At 43.4% G+C, this 19,330-nt stretch overlaps 2 protein-coding genes across 2 annotated transcripts; one reads left to right on the forward strand and one right to left on the reverse strand.

Annotated features, from left to right (window-relative positions):
* Positions 1 to 713: 713 nt before the first annotated feature.
* Positions 714 to 6,532, reverse strand: tctn2 (tectonic family member 2; the record flags this gene model as incomplete). Its single annotated transcript, XM_079222333.1, has 18 exons — positions 714 to 978; positions 1,152 to 1,240; positions 1,373 to 1,516; positions 1,658 to 1,805; positions 1,943 to 2,046; positions 2,130 to 2,247; positions 2,376 to 2,474; positions 2,588 to 2,662; positions 3,055 to 3,177; positions 3,264 to 3,341; positions 3,445 to 3,598; positions 3,708 to 3,828; positions 3,941 to 4,140; positions 4,252 to 4,355; positions 4,464 to 4,665; positions 4,831 to 4,901; positions 5,804 to 5,917; positions 6,517 to 6,532. The coding sequence occupies 18 exons, from the start codon at positions 6,530 to 6,532 to the stop codon at positions 869 to 871; spliced, it is 2,070 nt and encodes a 689-aa protein (XP_079078459.1). The 3' UTR covers positions 714 to 868.
* Positions 6,533 to 6,825: 293 nt separating this feature from the next.
* LOC306740234 (tRNA (32-2'-O)-methyltransferase regulator THADA) lies at positions 6,826 to 17,963 on the forward strand (the record flags this gene model as incomplete). The annotated part of the gene is made up of 31 exons (XM_079222334.1): positions 6,826 to 6,896; positions 7,121 to 7,301; positions 7,381 to 7,467; positions 7,551 to 7,578; positions 7,662 to 7,810; positions 7,911 to 8,033; positions 8,141 to 8,261; positions 8,485 to 8,630; positions 8,720 to 8,804; positions 8,881 to 9,017; positions 9,236 to 9,433; positions 9,515 to 10,229; positions 10,559 to 10,711; positions 10,863 to 10,972; positions 11,058 to 11,218; positions 11,300 to 11,469; positions 11,548 to 11,712; positions 11,796 to 11,944; positions 12,093 to 12,230; positions 12,322 to 12,426; positions 12,827 to 13,027; positions 13,118 to 13,268; positions 13,671 to 13,923; positions 14,711 to 14,947; positions 15,064 to 15,268; positions 15,718 to 15,906; positions 16,459 to 16,728; positions 16,840 to 16,973; positions 17,060 to 17,326; positions 17,417 to 17,619; positions 17,716 to 17,963. 31 exons carry the CDS (start codon positions 6,826 to 6,828, stop codon positions 17,961 to 17,963), a joined length of 5,550 nt encoding a protein of 1,849 aa, XP_079078460.1.
* Between the last annotated feature and the right edge of the window lie 1,367 nt (positions 17,964 to 19,330).

Genomic DNA, 19,330 nt, shown 5'->3' on the forward strand with positions numbered 1-19,330 from the left:
CCAAAAACTTGTTTCGACTAAGTTGAATGTGAAATAGTGACTCAACCGGTATTAGGACCGCTGACGTAACATATATGCACCATGCAGTCACGACTCGTCTGAAGTGTGTCGCAGATGTTCGCTTGTCATATCCATAGTACTCCACGTCACTTGTCTAACTGTTGAACACAACTTCCACAGTTTCACAGCAGTGGCTGAACCTTTGACCAATCACCGCCGTCCCCTGGAGTCTGCGCACTACACATTCCCTCGCAAAGAGGCTTGGGGCCCTCAACACAGTCTGAAGGCGAAAGTAAAGAAATGCAGGAAACATTGTATCCACTTTTAATACTGTTCGTGATTGATATATTGATTTACAGAAGTAAACCGTCAGCGCTAAATAGGCCTACTAGTCTGCACAGGATTAATGATATAAAAAAAAAAGTCTTCATGGTCCCGTGTACTGTACTGGTGTATAAAACATGCTGCACAATTATCTGGAATACTTTAAATTAGGGTATAATCCTCTCAGGGGTGATGTTAGTTGTCATCAACGACACAATGTTGTATTATTCTGTAAATATGTTTCTGTTACTCTGCAGGACTAAACCTTTATATTATTACAGGTAGATAAACTAATAGCACAATTCAGTGTTGATAATGTTGTGATCGAAAGTATGAGGAATTGAGTCTAAAATTGAAAAAAAATATTTTTATTACAAAATGATGCACCAATACAACTATTTACATTCTACAAATATATCATAAACATGTAAAAACTACATCACTATATAAAGTGTCTGATGTAAAAAGGGGTATTTACAGTTCAGGGACATTTAAATATCCTCTTGTTTAGCCTCTCACTCTTCCAAGGTTTTAGAGAGCGGCACTAGGTCCATGCCTGTCGGATCTGTCTCCATGGAGTCCCAAGAATCGAGGCACTGATGAAGAAGAAAACTAAGATGAGGCCTTTAGCCAATGACTGAGAATATGGCTCACCTGGGGAGGATAACAGGGGAAGTAAGTCAGTAACGGCACTGTCAGGATATATTTTCCTACGTAAGCAGTGATTCTCGCAGAAATGCTTTAGAGCTGTAGTTCCATTTTAGTTACTGATAAACTACAAGACACAAATAAACACTGGACAAATTAACTATATGATAAATGCCCACCTGTGTAATACTTTGTCATGGGAAAGGCAAGCTCAGGCCAACACACATCGTTCCTGTTACAGTCATACTCTGTGAAGTTGACCTGAAACCTAGAGTAAAAAAACAACAACATCACACTCAAGGTTACAATCAGCAAGGCAGCTCATAGATACATTCACTTAGATAGATTACATATTTTTTGGTCTCAAGTTAACAAGTCTCTTCAGAAAGGTCCATCTTACCTGGTTTTTGGTGGTCCTGTGTGGATGGGAATGTCAGAAAAAGTGACCGAGGAGGTGATGGGAAACAACTTAGTCTCCAATGGGTCCATACATGGAGAGACATCCCCTCCTCCACAATCCAGTGCCCAGGGGGACAGGGTGAAGCTACAAAAGGCCAAAATATAATCCATGATTCACATTGACTTCTAATACTAATGGAAATGACGACACACGGTGACCTAAAATGATTAACGACTGCAGTGATAATGCAATGTGCACTGTGCATTTTGAGGAGTATATACACACCTGACTTGCAAAACACGGATATCCCTTTGAGGTATGTCTTGTACCATGCCAGTGATACGACTCCAAACATGGATATGCTGGTGGGATGGAACCCCATGGCAGGAACTGGTGGTGTTTTCCATAGTTGTGCTTGAGTTCAGTGTCACAACTGGAATATATAGGTTTGTGTAACATGTAGTTAGAACGTAAATAAGAAGTATTAGTAATAATGTATCACAAAAATAAAGAAAACAAAGAAACAAATGTCTCATCACACAAATAAATTGTTTCTTGGCTTCTACTTACAGCTTATGTTCACCCAGTCTGTCATTGTTAGAGGATTTGGATTTCCACTCGTTGCCACATATGTGGCTGTAATCAAAGCAGCCTGGAGAGCAGTAACAGCCTCTCTAAAAAGGAAAATACATTATATTTGACTTCAACACAAATACCCATCGAGGCATCAAATATAATCTCATGCTGAGCTACTGACCTCAGGAGATCACACTGAGTCAGATTCTGTCGGCTGACAGGAAGCAGACATCCCGATGTTGAATTCTCCCCAAACAGAACTGGTTTCATCTCAGCAGTGGAACAAAGTCCATCACTCACTGTTAGCCACATCAGACAATTATTTTCACTTTTAGTCAATTTATTTTGATTAAAATATACATCATTCATTGTTACACTAAATGCAGTGAGCCAATAGTCGACAACATGTCTTACTAATGGGTTTTACCTGGTTTCCAAACATTGATTGGCGTCCTCTGTACTGAGCCTGTATTATTGTCTAAAAGGTCCAGAGTTCCAGCAATAACAGGCCTTCCCACCTGATAACCTGTCATTTAAAGTGTTTGTGTGTTACCCACTGGAACAGGCACTGTGAAACATTTCCTACAAAATCGTTCACTTCCACAATTCTCAGGACCGAGTGTTTTCTCTTGCTCTCACCTGGGTTCCCTGAGTTGGGTTCACCCATTAACTCTCCATTTAGAAACACGGCAGAATACCTTGTAGTTAACGTCACTGTTCAGGAGACAAAAAAGCAGAAATTAGCCTCAACAATATCAAAAATATCTCAGCCAAATCCTGGACAAGCGTGATGGCTGCTGCTGTGACCTCATGTCACAAGTACCGTACTTGATATATTTGTAGTAATGCATAGTGCACTGTATACACTCAGTGAAACTGATTGTGCAATACTGTTATTTTATATATTTTCTTTTACAATTAGCATTTATAGCAATGTTTTTTTGTATTCTTAATCCTAATTCTAATTTTTTTTACCTTAAATTTATCGTAATTCTGTGTGTAAGAGGACCTATCAAAATAAGCTTTTCATTGTACGGAGTAACTGTCTGTTATGTATATGTCAATACAAATATTTTGAATCTCTTGAATCTTAAAAGGCCACTTACCACTTCTATTTAAAGTGATCGCCCCAACGATGCGAGTCAGTGTGATACTTGTAATGCCATTTCCTTTCCAGTAGAATTTGTAATCCAGTGCTAAGGTCACGTTCTCACATACCAGCCCCTCATCTTCAGAGAAATATAAACAAGTTCCAATATTGAGGTTAACTGTCAGTTTAGGGTGTTTTAGTAGTAATATGTTGTTATCTCTGTACCTGAAGTGGCATCTGTGCTTGAAATAAATTGACTCATGTCAATGGCCACTTCATCAATTACATCCACTACAACATCACCTGGAATACATAAAAAAATGAAAATAATTGAAGGCACATGTATTCAAAGAGCTGCAGAATGTATCAATAAATTGTTCCAGTATGTTTAGCAGGTAATACCAACCCCCTTGACCATTCTTCACTTTAGAACTCAAATCTGTTGTTAGCGTCTGCAAGGGAAATCCAGTTGGACAGGAGTGTAGCACAGTTACACACTTGACTTTGACATTTTTCAAAAATGCTACAGGAGCACTGTTCACACACTGCCCGAGCACCTTCTGTGGAACAGAAATATAAAGGCATCAGTACTTACAGCTTTTGCAACACATAAAATACAAAATATATTTACAAAAATAATTACAAAAAAACAACATACACACAACTAACCTGTGGAATAGTAAAGTACTGGTCACTTAATGAGAAAATGGGACTTCCTTGAATATAAGCACTCACTGGCAGTGGAGCTGACAAAACAGGGCTTTGGAAGGATGGGCCAGGTTTAGATGTGCTACACAAGTTGAAGGGCAAAAAAAAAAAAAATCAATAAATAAAACATGACACAGAAATATATAAATTAATCAAACAATAAGAAATCAAACATATATTCAATTATTTCTCACATTTTCTTTCCCTGGTAAAATAGCCCAAGGTAAGGGTTGTTTTCAGGTGGAGAATGTACACATAAAAAGGGAAACCAATCTGGGGAGTTTTCAGAGGACTGCACCGAGCAGTGATAATCTGGAGCAGGAGAGACCTGTCCACCAAAGAGCCCAGGGAGACAGTGGGAAACAAACAGCTTCAAATCCTCAATAGAACAGTCCTGTTAGAGTGGAAGACAAATTGGTCATTGCTGATTAATACAGAAGGAAATACATTTGTCTAAAATGCACTGTTCTCCTGTGAAAAGAAAGTATGTTCAAGATGTAAATACCTTGTCACAGCAGCAGCGTACATCACATGCTCTGAATGTGAGGTCACAGGGACAAGAGCCCAGGGGTTGGTACACTTGGTTTGGAATGACCGTTTTATTATTATCTAAAATGGAAAAGAGATTTATATCTATTAGAAAAGTGGAACTCTCTCGGTGCTTACATCCTTAGTGTGAACGTCCATTATTAATGAGATCAGTTTAATTTGAATCACCAGATCCAGCATTCGCAGGAAGCAACAAGGCGTAAATCTTGGCCTGGATCAGCAGTGATGCCTGAGGTGTGCCACTCACACAGGCAGACACCTGAAGGGTCTCCAGGACACACAGTGGCTTTGGACAGCAGTCAGAGTCGGTCTCATTCTCGCCACACAAGCGCAGATTTCTTTCCAGTCTCAGCTGAACCCGAACTGCATTCTGGGGCACCACATGAAACATTACAAAAATGTATGTTCACTCACAATATCAGCTCTATTAAATTCATTTTAGATTCAACCCTGTCAAACTGCACCTTACTCAAGCAGTATTTCAATATCTGTAAATATATTGGAAATGTTTACTGTAAGATTGACTTTTTCTCACCTTTCCCACCTGCTCCGTTGTGAGCACCCACTGTGTTACATTACCTTCACATGATGGAGAACTAATGCGTCCTGCAAAAGAAAACAAACCATAACCAATCACCTAATCTGTGCAAAAAAGACAGAACATAATACATCGTTGCCATCCTTCTAGTTTTTGTGAGCCACTAAAGTGGAGAATGGTATACACTCTGGCAACATAATATGTAACTTAATATCCTGAAAGGTGGAGTTCTTGCCCCTTCTCCCTCTTCTCCTTGTACACAAACAGCTTCACCTCCAGTCACCAGTACGTGAGGGTCCTGAAGTTTGCAGATGACACCGCCCTCATTGGACTCATCTCTGGTGGGCATGAGTCCGCCTACAGGTGGGTGGTTGACCATCTGGTAAACTGGTGCGGACTAAACAACTTAGAGCTCAACACTCTAAAGACAGTGGAGATGGTTGTGGATTTCTGGAAGAACGCAGCTCCACCTGCCCCCATCAACGCTGTGGAGTCCTTCCGCTTCCTGGGCTCCACCATAACCCAGGACCTCAAGTGGGAGCTGAACATCATGCAAGTAAGATTGTAGCCGACCGCTCTCACCCTGGACACAAACTGTTCAAGTCCCTTCCCTCTGGCAAGGAGGCTGCGTCCTTTAGGACCAAGACCTCACGCCACATGGACAGCCTGGAACCCCCACTGACCTGGAGTCTTACATTCCCAGGACAACGACATACATTTACACGTCCCCGCTCAACTCTTTACTTCGATATATACATGACACTTTAAGAACAGACTTGTTTTAACGTACTGTGTATATTTTCACTCACCAAATTCCTTGTACTTGCAAACGTACTTGGCAATAAACCGTTTCTGATTATGATTTACAAATACCACTGATTTCATTTAAAAAAAAATCAAATAAACATGGCAATCTCCTAGAAAACGGGTCCCAAGAGAAGGGAGAGCACGAGGAAGTGTTCAATGTCACCTGTTGTGTTGGATGGAGACACTGTCCTCAGATTCAGAGATATGTCCGACGTGTGTCCGAGCAACAAGGCAGTGATAGTTGGTCCAGTAGCAGTGACACGTGACGGCTGGAAAACTGTTCAAATACACGGTAACATTTCTATGAACTGCTTCACGTACTAGCTTCAATCATGTAATTAAACTAACGTTATACATTATCTTCTTCTAGTTATTTATCGTTAGCTAGGTTTCGTTAACGTTAGCTGTTCTTATGTAAATATGAATTAATTGAGCGTATAGCGTTTTGTATCTAGATATAGATATATATATATATATATATATATATATATATATATATATATATATAACACTATATATAGTGAGGTCTTACCAATAATGTTTTGAGTGCGAGCCAAGGAAATGAAGAGTAAAACACGGGTAAATTGACTTGAAATGAATATATGAGCCACGTTAGCCATTTGGTAAAGTCAGATTATAAAGTCGACATCGCTGTTACTCGTAAACTCTGAGCGATGTCTTGGCAACACGGATTGTAAACCAATCACCGCCCAGGAAAGTTCTTCTTCTGGGAAACAGGCGAAACAAACGCATATGTAGCTGCACCGCAGCGACCCCATCTGGTCTGGAGTGGTAGCTGCATATAACTACAGTCATGCACAGGTTAGAATAAACAGAATATCCTTTAAATACTGTGCACACAAGAAAACAGCTTACTGGTCCAATTCGTCATGTTGGAGTCATTTTTTCGATTAGATTTTGACAACTTTACATGTCAGTGCTCCTCTCAACAATTACGATAATTATATAAAAGGTGCGGGGAGTCATAGCACCAAAGCAATGCCGAACAATGGCTGCTAGATTGTGTCTCATAACAGAAAGTGATTATCCTAATATGTTTTTATGATCTGATTCAACTACTGAAAAAAAAGTGAATACCCTCTGCCGAGATATATAACGCTGGATATTATTTATTTTAAACTACCAGTCTGCCTCTAGGTGGCAGCATATTGCAGTAATTCTACGATGTCCACTGGCCTCAGAATAGTAGAACAAGAGTTTTGTCACGTGACTGGAGTGCCAGCGTGCTGTCTGAGGTACAGTGGAGTTAATAAAACAAGTATGTCGTTTAAAGACCTGCTGACAAGTCTGCAAAACTGTGTGATCACCGAGGATCAAGCACCTGGAAATGTCAGCCAAACACTCAGACTCTTTCTTGATAAACTGTCTGAATCCTCCAGGTTGGTACAAATAACCTCAGCATGTTTGATCACGATTTTTACAAGGTGTGATGACTGAATGACTACGCTTACATAAACAGGAGTACTGGGAAACGATGTAAGGAGCGCTGTTTAGAGGAGGCTATCCAGCTGCTGAGACAGATTTCAGAGGCTCAGCTTCATGTTTTAGAGGAGAGTCACCTCCTGCTTCTCGTCAGACTCCTCATCTCCATGCAGCTGCAGATGGCCAACATCTCCACAGCCTGTCGTAAAGTGGATCAGGTCAGCCCTATACTATGTCTGTCCACAGTGCAACGCTTGAAACAATGAGTCTCATTGTAACTTCATATTTGCTTCACAGATGTTGCAGCATTTGGCAAAGGTGCACCACCAATTGGTTTTTCGAGAAATCCATCACTGTTTGCACTCCATAGCTCATACTGACCAGGTACAGAGCTCTCACTTGACTTGTGTTTGTCATATATTTGCATAAAGGCACTGTAGATAACTTTTACCTCAACTTCTTTTCAGGTATTGTCTTTTGAGGATCTGCAGAGAGGTTGGTGCAAGATAAAGTTACTATGTTATAGTTAAGTTTTCATCAATGTATTTTTATCCTCCTTAAAAAACAACTCTTTTTAGCCTGTATGTTCCTGGAAGACAGCACTGTTGGTCGTGAGGTGTGGCGGGAGTCTTTCCTCTCTTTGCTGAAGAAAGTGTCAGAGTTATTCCTGGTTGTATTGCAACAAGAATCCCTGAGAGATGGGCCGCTGTGTTACATTGCCGTCAAGGTACATGAAGAGCAGTGTGCTTCATGAATTCGTCCATTGCATTAATCATAGACTGGTTGCGTGATTTTTATTACTGACATGAGAACTGTGATCTCTGCAGGTGTGTTTGCAAATATTCCAGCTATTGCCCAGTGAAGTTGCTCCTCGAGTGTGGACAAAGGAGCACAGCGACCCAACAGTGCAGAAGATCCTCCAGGCTCTTATGGACATTATACTTGGACAGGTTTCTTATCAATTCACCAGTTCAGAGTCACTTATTCAAAGGATAATATACCTTTTCAGTTCTTACCTTTTGCTTCGTCTTAACAGTCAGTGTGCCCTGTCTTGCAGTGCTGCAACCGGGACACTTGTCTTTTGGCAGGCACTGCTGTGGCCATGCTGATCAACACTGCAGCAGAGAGCAGAGCTGCAGAAACTGCTGCCTGGAATCTGCTTCAGGTCTCTCACTTAGGTAGGTAACCGCCAACACGGCTGGACGAATAGCATGAGCAAATCCCATTTTGGATTTGGACCCAGATAAGTGCACATGTGGGTCAAATTAAAATTGACATCTTGGTATCCCATTTATTTGTTTAATACATCCAGGAAAAAACATAAAAAGCTATGTCCACTACAAACTATACAGCTGAGTTTGAATGCCTGACAGAATAGCTTTCATTTCTGACATTTCTCAGAGCCCTGGCTGCTGACTGTTGGTGCTCTCCAGGTGCAGTGCTGCGCTACAGGGAAGGACGGCGTGGACAGGCTGGCTGTGAGCAGGGGCCTCTTGACCTGCTGTCGACGTAGCATCCTGCTCAGTTCACATGCGGATGCCCCACAAGTACATCTAGAAAATGCTCAGGACAAAAACATGCTTTACTTTTGGTGTGCTTGCTTTCATGACCAAATCCATCATTTCCCTCTTTTCAGATGTGTTTCCTGCTGAAAGGTTTGTTTCCTCTGGTCTATGCTTTGTGCGAGGAGAAGCTGGATTGCCACGGTTTTGCGTTTGAAGGTGACTAATGTGCAGCTTATTTATTCATGTGCTTGAATAGCAAGATCACCTGCTCAAATATGACACGTTGTTGCAGCATTAGCACGGTGGCTGAAGAAAGTTAAAGAATGTCTGGCTGACATCTTGAAGATGACGGGCGTTCGCCTTCTGCCCGACAATAGCAGCCTGCAGCAACAGCTCATTCACATTATCTGGACCAACGCAGAAAGCCCAGTGAGTCAAATTAACAACATTCTATCATTGCAAATACAAAATTGGAAAAAAAGTAAAGTGTTCACAAGTCCTATATCGTTCAACAACCAAGTACTTTTCTATTGATTAGAAATATACCACAGTAACAACCATGCTCTCAGCCATGTCCCACAGCGGACCGTAGAGACGTATTACTGCCAGGATCCTTCATTGATGTCTGCCTTGCTGTGCGTCGACAGGTGGAAGGTGTGTCAGAGTTTGTGCGCAGCGCTTTTTGTCTCCTGCTGGACCTCTATAAGATGGACTGTGAGCAGTTTTGTGACACAAAGAAGACTCTTTATTCCACTCTACTTCAGCGAATAATCAAACTACCGTGGGAAGCCAAAGCCAAATATCATCGCCTTTGTGCCCTGCTGCCATATCTGGGTACTGACATGGTGAGGATTACGGGTTATTACCATGTTAATAATGCTATCATGACGTGCTGATGGCATCTTAACATTTCTTTCATCCAACAGGTGCTAGATCAATATGCTGAAATACACAATCATCTCCTGAAGTGCTGGTCGACCAATCACCTTTCACCGTGGGCATCGGAGCTTTACAAGTGTCTGATCCAGCAGCAGCGGCGAGAGCTGTGCGACGCTTCACACACTGAGCTGGATCTGGCCAATCGGTGGGCGAGGCGTTGGCGGTCCGTCCTTCATGAGGCGCTGACGTCTGATGTGGCTCTTCTACAAAACAACAGCTCAAATCACTTATTACCCTACACCTTTCAAGTCTTCCCCTCTGCGGTGGATCCTCTGCTGGCCTCTCTGGACCCATCCTCCCCTGGCCACCTCCACGCCTGGGCCTGCATCGTGAGCTCCTATCGAGCCGTGACTGGAGGCTCTCCCTGGGCTCTGCAGGGCAGCTCGACCCTTGAAACCCTCCAGCTAGCTCTAGGATCTGCAGAAGACAAAGTCCGCCTCGCTGCTCTAAACCTCCTCTGCTGCAGCCCAAAGACCAAAGACACTCCAACCACAGAGGAGATGTCCATAATGAGAGTGTTCATTCCTCAGAACCTAAACTGTGAGTCTGCACCTTTTCGCCAACATTTTCAGGCTGGAGTGAAGCGGTTTCTGGTTCGTATTAGAGACGGTTGCTTGGCACATGTCAGAGGACAGAAAGGCGAAAAGAAAAGAGAAGCCATCCACTCAAAGAGGGCACAGGATGTACTGGAGCAGGGAATAGGTGAGATACCTGACAGCTGCTGTTTTTATATTCACAAACATGAACTGCTTTACTGCACAGATAGGTATAGCTTTATCATGCTGTATTTGTGGTTTCTTTTTAGCTTACTATGTCTATACTGAATGTTTCAACTAAAGGTATACATTCCTATATTCCTTCCAAATGCTCACTCAAATTACAAGTCATATTAGGAGACGGTTAACAGATCAGACCACTTTGCATCCAGCCTAATTTGATCTGCCTTTGTTGCATCGTTTGTCTTTGTTTCAGGAAACCTTTTTATTCTTTGGTCTATTTTCTGTTCATCAAAACCTTTGTGTATGTCGTAGGTTTTGTAGACTGGTTGGGTCAACTTCCATACAGCTATCTGGCACCAGGACACAGTTATCAGAGGAAGAAGACCGCGTTGCTGTTGCTTTCCGCAGTGCTAGAGACCTGCACGGACACCTGGAGCCCAGACAAAAGGAAGGGACAACCTCCAGGTAAAGATTGGAAAATGGACAAGAAAGCACATTTTTCTTTATACTACTTTATGGTGCTAGTATGCATAATTCCTGTCAAATGTTAACTTATTATTGTTTTATATTATTTTGGCTTGAAATGTAAATGAGCTCTGTGAAATCCTTTCTGCAGTGAATATGGGGTCTCTTATTAACTGCGCCAAACAAAGAGGACAGTGGGATTTTGTCTGCAGGACAAAACAGCTGATCCTCATCAGCTGTTTAGAAGATTCTACAAATGAGGTATAGTTTTTATAATGTTCAAATCAAAGAAGAATGACGTTGAAGAATTCTATAGAGCATGGATGAAGTTTTTTTTTTTTTACAGATACGGGAGCTCTCAGCTGGGTTATTGTTGAGGTTTTTCCCACACAGTTTTCCAGATGACATCGCTGCAGTGCTTCTTGTGCGAACCAGACAGCTTCTGTGCAGTCCTCGGGTGCAGGAGGCTCAGATGGGAGCACTGATGATAAAGGTCCTCCTTCAGAAGTAAGCCTTGCCTCCTACATACCTTCATACAGAACGATACCTGCTTCAGATGCGAGGGTTAATCAGTTGTTCTACTTCTAGATCACAAGACCAGCCTGAGGGCTGCAGGTTGAACAGTAACATTACTGTGAGCCGTGGGAGTGACCCCAAGGCCTCCTGCATGGTCAAATTCCTGGTGAAGGAGTTGGAGGAGCATTATCTGACAGCCAAGGCTGACCTGATGCTTGCTGCCAGAACCAAGCCAATGCATGGTGAGAGTTTAGATCTCCTCCTTTTAGAGCCCCTGAATCGTTGCTCAGTTCTTTAAATTACATTGCATTGTGTTCCAGGTGTTCTAAGTGCCCTCCAGAGGTGTTTGCTTGAGGCCCCCAGCAGTGTCTATGACACACTTGACTACAGTCTGACCGTTGAGGTGCTGGTCCTGCTGGAGAACTTGTCTCTGCTGCTGCTGGGTGTGCTGTATGGAGAGCGGGATGTGTGTGCCACTGAAAAGGGTAATGCAGCGATCTGCGGAATAAAGAGTATTACATTTCCATTTCAGATTGACCACACAGTAAATCTCTCTCTCCTCTCTTAGACGCCCCCCCTTCTTTTTGTGATATGGGAAACGCCATCAGCTTTCTTATAGCCCAAGAGTGTGGAGGAGGCCAAGGGGATGGGGAGGAGTGTGTCCTGCTAACTGAGGAGCACAGTCTTGTTCTCACTTGTTTCTGGGTCTCCCTCAAGGTAAAACGGAACCAGATGCACCATTTGAAATGCATAATTGGATACCCCAACACTTAGGCAGATGGCAAAAACATAATTTATCAGCTTATCATATTTCCTGCATGTGTAATTATTCTCAAAATGACTTGCTTTCATGTTTTCTTATCAGGAAGTAGGAAACCTTTTAGGTTCTCTGGTGGAGAAAATTCTCACTGAATCCAAACCCAGCAAGTGCCTTCTTACAAAAGAGGATCTAACGAGAGCATCAAAAGTGTTCAAGAATATTCTTCTCAAATGCCGTCACTGGGTACGTTTTTTTTTTAAATCCATTTGGAGGCGTTAAGTCTGAATCACTTCAACTCATGTTCCTTTCTGAAAGACACATTTCTCTTCACCAGGGGGCGGTAGAGGGATGCTGTCCAGGCTTCACCAAGTTCTGTGCCTCTCTGTTGAGCAGCAATGATCCAGAGCTTAGTGATATACCAGCCCACATGCTGAAACAAGTGGGTGGCCATACATTCTTGAATGTATTTCTCCTCAATAAATGGAGATCTTGGATTACCGTAAATTGTGGGTTATAATGCGCACCCTTTTATTAGCCGCATCTACTAAAAACCCAAACAAAGTTGTATTTAATCATAAAGAAGCCGCGGCGGTTTATGAGCCGCTGTTGCTGCTGCTACTGAGTCACTAGCTAGTGCTAGCTAGCTCGCTAGTGCTAGCTAGCTCGCTAGCTAACATGTCTCTGCAACTGCTGCTAAATTTACAATCGGAAAAATTCACAAATTAGTCGCACCAATATTTAAGGTGCACGGGTTAAAGTTGAGGAAAAAAGTAGCGGCTTATAACTCAAATTTTACGGTACTGGCTTATAGATCAATTTTCTCTCCTGTCTCTTTATAGGGCTTGCAGGTTGTGAGGTCCCCTCGGTCTACCTCGGTGACCCGGCGGGCTGCAGGGCTGCCGATGCTCATCCTGTGTGTTGTGTCAGCAGAGGAGGCCAGTAAAGCCAGACCACTGTTGTCCCACAGCATGCAAACCTTACTGGAGACAGCCAAAACCCCTCTGCCCGAGAACTGGGACCAAACGCTGGACCTGCCGCAGGTTTGTGGACACGGCAACGAGAATGAGGATACTAGTCTTTTTAAAACCACGACGACAGATGCGGTCACATAGTTGTGCTTTCCCTTACAGGTGTGTGCGGTTCACACTCTGCAGGCCCTGGTTCGGGGTTCTGGTCTGGCTGTAGCTGTCCTTCAGTTCGCTCCTGCTGTAGCCATCCTGTCACTCACACTGCTCAGTTCTCCCTGCTGGGCCATGAGGAACGCCGCTCTGCAACTTTACAGTCAGAAACAATTACTTTCAGTTCATATTCATAATGTACAGGGTTGCATTAGGGCTAGGGCTTATCGATTCATCTGTCCATTAGTTTCTCAATAAATTGGTTAATCGTTCATCCTATAAAATGCCAAAACATAATATAAACTGCCCATTGTAATTTACAAAATCCAAATAATCCGTTTTTATTTATTCAGATAATCAGTTTACTATCTTGCAAATACTTGAATTTTATGTTCTTGAGGATTGAAACAATTCCTCAATTATCAAAATACTTAATGAATCCACAGTTTTGTTCAGCTCTGAATAGATAGATAGATAGATAGATAGATAGATATATACTTTATCAATCCCCAAGGGGAAATTTGTTAATACCCCTGACACTACAGTAAATATAATCTGTTTCCAGGTTCTCTGTGCTCGCGAATGCTCGGCCAGCGGCCCAGCAGTGAGGAGGGCGGCTCCACCCCGCACGGCATGTCGCCCCTCGCCTTCTTCTTCCACTACCCTGCGCTTCAGCCCTTCCTCCTGGGCGAGCTGAGAGGGGCAGCTGAAGACCTCCAGGGTCCCCCGGATGAGGCCAAGCTTCACCTCCAACCCTCGCTCTTCCCTGTCCTCACTTTGTTAGCTCAACTTCAGCCTGGTGTCCAAGACTCAACACAGTGAGAACTGTTTACTTCTCACTTGACAGTTTAGTCAGTTTACTTCTTGATCATTCTTTACAGCAGTGTTTTTTATTCAGGCCGAGATAATGTATGTTTTTATTCCAACCAAATGTTCGACTAGTGTATTCAATAAGTTGCTTGCGTGGAGAAGCTAAAAAGAAAGCTGTTCTCGTGTTTGATTATAATGACCTTATTTTACCTTAATGGTGTGACTGAGGACCACTAGTTTGACATTTTGGGAAATACATCAGTTATTTGCTTTCTTGCCATGAGTGCTATGAGAAGATAAATATCACTCTTATATTTCGATACATCTGTAGCTGGAACCAGCAGCTGGTTATCTTAGCCTAGCATGAGGACTCCAAACAAGTAGCCTGGCTCGGTCCAAAAGTAACTAAATCCATCCCCTTATATTAACGCACCCATCTCGTTTGATCGTCAAAACAAAATTGGTAATCGCTCCCAGCCAAGGAATGGTCCAGTTCAGCCCAGTAAAATGGTGAATTGTCAGATTTGACACTTTTTACAATACATTTATTTTGTAGCGATTAAACAACAAACAAACGGCAACAAAATACTGTGTAACGTTTTAATTAGTTAGCAAATTGTGTTCCCTACGGACAGACATGCCATTTAACGCAAATAAGTGAATTTCCCAAACTGCTGAAATGTTCCTTTTTAATAGGTCAGCGTTATATCCTGTGTTTATAAAAGCAGCGGGGAAGGCCTTGTGTACATTTATGAATCTTCACACTAAATATCATTTGACTGTTTTCTCTCCCAGAACTTTGTCAGACTTCCTGCCTCCTTTGCTCCAGCTGTCAGCCAGTCCCATTTACAGTGTGAGGGTGATGGCTTCGAAGGCTTTGGTTGCTATGACACCCCCCTCAGACTACATGGCCATCCTCATCACACTGACGGCTCAGCTGCCCGGTCCACAGGAGCGCTGCTGCCACAACCGGCTCCACGGGCAGCTGCTGCAGATCAAAGCGACCCTGAAGAGAGCTCTCTGCACAGTCAGGTGAGACTAAAAAGAGCTGTTTGTTCTATCATCAGACACATTCAGGCTTTTAAAAGGCGAGCTGTATTCATTCGCTGACGCCGTCTTGTGAAATCCTGCTGTGTTTCTACACCCAGTGACCCTTCAGCTGACCTGTGCGAGGTGCTGAGCAGAGTGGACGCCTCCATGTGGCTGGTGACTGAAGCTCAACGCTGCCCCCTAGTGAGAGCGGCCTACCTCGGGGTGGCAGACTCACTCAGAAGACTCTGCTGTGAGACCTACCTGTCAAAGCTCAGTTACACACTCAGGCATGGCCTCCAGACACCTCAACAGGGGCTTCAGGTGAGTGACACACATTCTGACACTTTATTTCTGTGCACCAATCAGCATTTAGCAACATTTCAATTAAATGTTGTCACTTTATGTTGTCAATCAATTGTGATGAAACCACATCGACATGAGTATGACGATGAAGCTGATTAGCTGAGTTGGAGGGGCCGTGTCCACCAAAGCATGATTTCTTGGGGGGGGGAGATAGCCTCAAAGATACAACAAAAACGTAAGGCGTCTTCATGTAGTACAATTTCCTGTGTGGAATAATAAAGTACTTCAGAGAAAAAAAATATCTCATTGTGACCTTGTGGGTGTTTCGTATAATCAGTTCCAACTTTAGCAGAAAGTGGTGAATTCATTTAGGATCCAAAAATGCTTTCAGGGGCTTTTAACCACAAGGCTATCAGGATGCCCCAACATATATTTTTTCTTAGGCTTTATTTCTGTCACCTCCGCAGGTCGGGTTGCCATCCTTCCATCAACAAGCCATCAGATTTCTATGTGCAGATCTTAAGTGTGCATGTCAAATGTGGGACAACTTCTCTGCATCAAGCCCTGACCTGAGGCTCTCATTGGTTATGTGGGTGGTGGATGGGCGGGGTTCGCAGCAGACCGGCTTGAAAGAGGTGATCCAGAAGGTGCTGCAGGTGAGATAGGATCTGCTCCGTAGATTTCTGCAAGAAGAAAACAACTTTTTCAAAAACCAGTCTAACAGGTTTCAATAAACCAACCTTCTTAGAGCACAATGTGAGGAAATTGGGGAAGCTTAAATACAATGCCATCTTAAATCTGGCCGGACATATTGTTTTTCCCTTTGACATAAGAAAGGGTGTGTCTAAGCTTTTATTATATGCTGTTCATAAGGGTGGTTTAGATAAAGTCATCATCATGTTACATTACCTAGACAACTCAGTTGTGCCTTCCCATGTCTATCCTGTGTTTGATTGACTCTCTTTAAGATACCCATGATAAGAACTATAACAATGTTGTAGTTGTAGTTAAAATATTGGACTCGAACTGTTAATTTACAAAAAGCATTCTTTACACTAGTGTGATATGCAGTGATGCTGAAAACAGATGTCACATTTTACATCTCTTGTATGATGTGCGAGCCAGTCTGGCTATACCTGGCATGTAAAAGCACATTGATCATTTGACAAGTAGATTAAAAGGACTCGACTATTCCTCTCCATCTCCAGTCAAACCTGAGGGAGGCATTGCTGAGCGTCAGTGTGGAGTACCGCAGGACCTTCCTCGCAGCCCTGGTAGCAGTGATGGCCGTAGGCGATTCCACTTTGCCCCAAAAGCTTCCTCAGTCGGCCCCATTGGAGGAGCCAGTTCTACTTGAGTGTCTGGATTTGTTGCTTGGGGACTTGGAGGACCAGCGAGGAGGCCCAGAGTTTCTCTCCCAGGCTCTGTATGCTGCTAGTCTGCTGCTTTCCCAGGCTTCAGGCTCCAGGTTTTTACATGTTTCATTCTTATGTGTCTGTAGTCACACACTGTACTTGAAGAGTTCTACCTGCAGCTCTGACTTCCTTCTTATTGTTGTGTCAATCAGTCTAAAGATATCCGCGTTCCAGCGCTGGTGTAGCATCTTGGAATGCCACCGATGCCCAGATGCGCCTGAGGTGCTCAGGATGGCGTGTGCTGAAGCTCTGTGTGTGGCTGGAGTTCCTCTAATGAGCCACAGCTCTTTGCCTGCCATCATGATCAGGTGTGAATGAACTCAAATACTGTTGTCAATCAAATGATCCTCTCTGATGAACAGAAATGAAAAAATGTTGAACCTTCTTGGTTTAGGTCGATCAACACAGGCCTTTACTTGCTGCAGGACCAAAACCAGCAAGTGAGGATGACAGCGGCCCGTTTTACGTCCATGCTGCACCATGTGAGAAAAGGAGAAAGCCAAAGGAGCGTCTATCTTATGCAGGTTAACCAGGCTTTGCCGCTTCTACTGGATCTGCTTGTGGAGGAGTGCTGGGATACTCCTGGCACACTGGAGGTGCTGCTGTGTCACCTTCCCCAGGCTGACCTCAGATCTGTGCTGAGAGAGGCTTCAGAGACGGGGTTTGTTAGCTCACTGAATCAATGCACCTGAACAAACAGAGCAGCTTTGATTGATTGTTGCTGAATTGTTATTATTGCGCTCTCATTCAGGTGCTCCAGTCTGTACGAGCAGGATGATGCCAACGTGTTTGCGGAGCCTTCTGTGATGGCTGCACATGTGCTGCCTTACCTGCTGCACATGGCTGAAAAATCCTCTGAATCCTCTGCTGTGGCGCAGAGGCTGAGTGCATGGGCCGAGGAGAGCGCTGCACAGGTTCGAGACAGCCTTGCAGTCTGCAAAGAGCTCCATCCAGGTACCTCATTAGCATGAATATAAGAAGAGGTTTGTGTCATGCTGTGGTATATTCAAAATTGTCTGCGTTACTAATGCAAATATTTATTCTCATCAGCTGAGACATTGACACCGGCCTGGCTGGCACTCCTCATGGACCCCCGTTTCCACGGCACTCTGTGCGGCCTGTTTACCAGAGCTGCCTTTCTCCTTCGGCTGTCGAATACATCTGACGATGTACGACACCTTTGTGATCCTTCGGCGCTGCACACGAGTTTACAGGACGTGTGTAGTCTACTCAGTCTGAACGGTGTCTACTTTCCCTCTGCTGTAACAGCTGCTGTGGCTGGAGAGCTGCCGCCATGACGGAACGAGGGCCTTTTTCTGGGCACGCATTGAGCAAAGCCAATGAGGCCCGGGATAAGATGACCTGCGGATATTTCAAGAATGCTGAATGACATCCTCATGTGCAGCCTCAGTCTAGAATGAGTATTGCAACTGCTGATGCTGCCGGACACCAGTGCTTAACAGGCTGACTAAGTTATGTAAGAGCTTTAAATGAAAGTTGCATTGCATTTTCTTGTAGTTTTGTATGGCATCGAGGCTTTTTTCATGCAGAGGTACAGCCACCAGAATAACTCCAGGTCTGTCTTTGTGATCACCATCAATATGCTCATTATTATTCCCAAAGCAGTGCTCCTGTTCTGTTGTTGTAAGTTGTTTGCCATGTTTCAGCGGCAACAGAAGCAGCGCTCACACTGAGGCAGTGATGTAATGCGATAGTCTCTGGAGAAATATGCTATTAGTGCCCGGCAGGGGAATATAATGTATGTTTTGATGCTCCATTAGAGGCCTTCTGCCTGGATAAGCCTCCCATTTTCCAACCACATGAGGACTGAAGATGATTAACTGGATCTGATATAATGCTGTCAGTTGCTCCGCAACGTACCACACACTAGAGCAGTCTTACATCACTGCTTTTGTTTGAGCAGGGAGGCTCTCAGTATCAAACAATCACTGACACAAAATGCTTTGTTCATGCTATTGTTGGGCTACTTATTTACTGTACATGGACGTTTTCCTGGTTGTATTCTGACAACTTTTATTTTTTTTCTTGGGATACATTATGTTGTTGAATTCTCAGAACAATATCTAACACAACAATTTATCAACAAACTGACTGATAACCAGCAGAGTTAGGTTGTTACTGTTTCACTTATTTCAACATGTACATAAGGTATTTCTAGTTCAGTGAAGGTCCCATTCTGTATGCATGAAGCATTGTCCTCATGAGCATTATACAGCTATGACGTCAAGCTTGCCTTAATGATGGATACATAAAGCTAATGCAATGTATTTCCCTATGACCCATGCCAAAATGAACAGCTGGTGTGTAGAGCTGAGATAATCATGTGCCTCAGAGGAAGTTACAGGTGGTTCTTGTCAAGGTTATGCTGAACGATGAAAGTTGTTGGGCAAAACTCTGACCTCATTATGTTAGGACAAACCTTGAGTCATCTAATCAAGGCCACCACGTCTACTAAAAGTGCTTGTCTTTGGCACTGACCGACTCTGGTTGTTATTATAAGTGTCTGACAACATTATGGAGAGACCCGACTGAGAAATGGGATGCTTTTCTTGGGCTTGATCTGGCCTGTTAATTATTGTGTCTGTGTCCCGCTCAAGGAGAAGTATTGTTATCAGAATATCGGGCGGTAACTTGTCCCACTCTG

The sequence above is a fragment of the Taurulus bubalis genome (assembly GCF_910589615.1).
Source record: "Taurulus bubalis genome assembly, chromosome: 8".
Classification (NCBI taxonomy): domain Eukaryota; kingdom Metazoa; phylum Chordata; class Actinopteri; order Perciformes; family Cottidae; genus Taurulus; species Taurulus bubalis.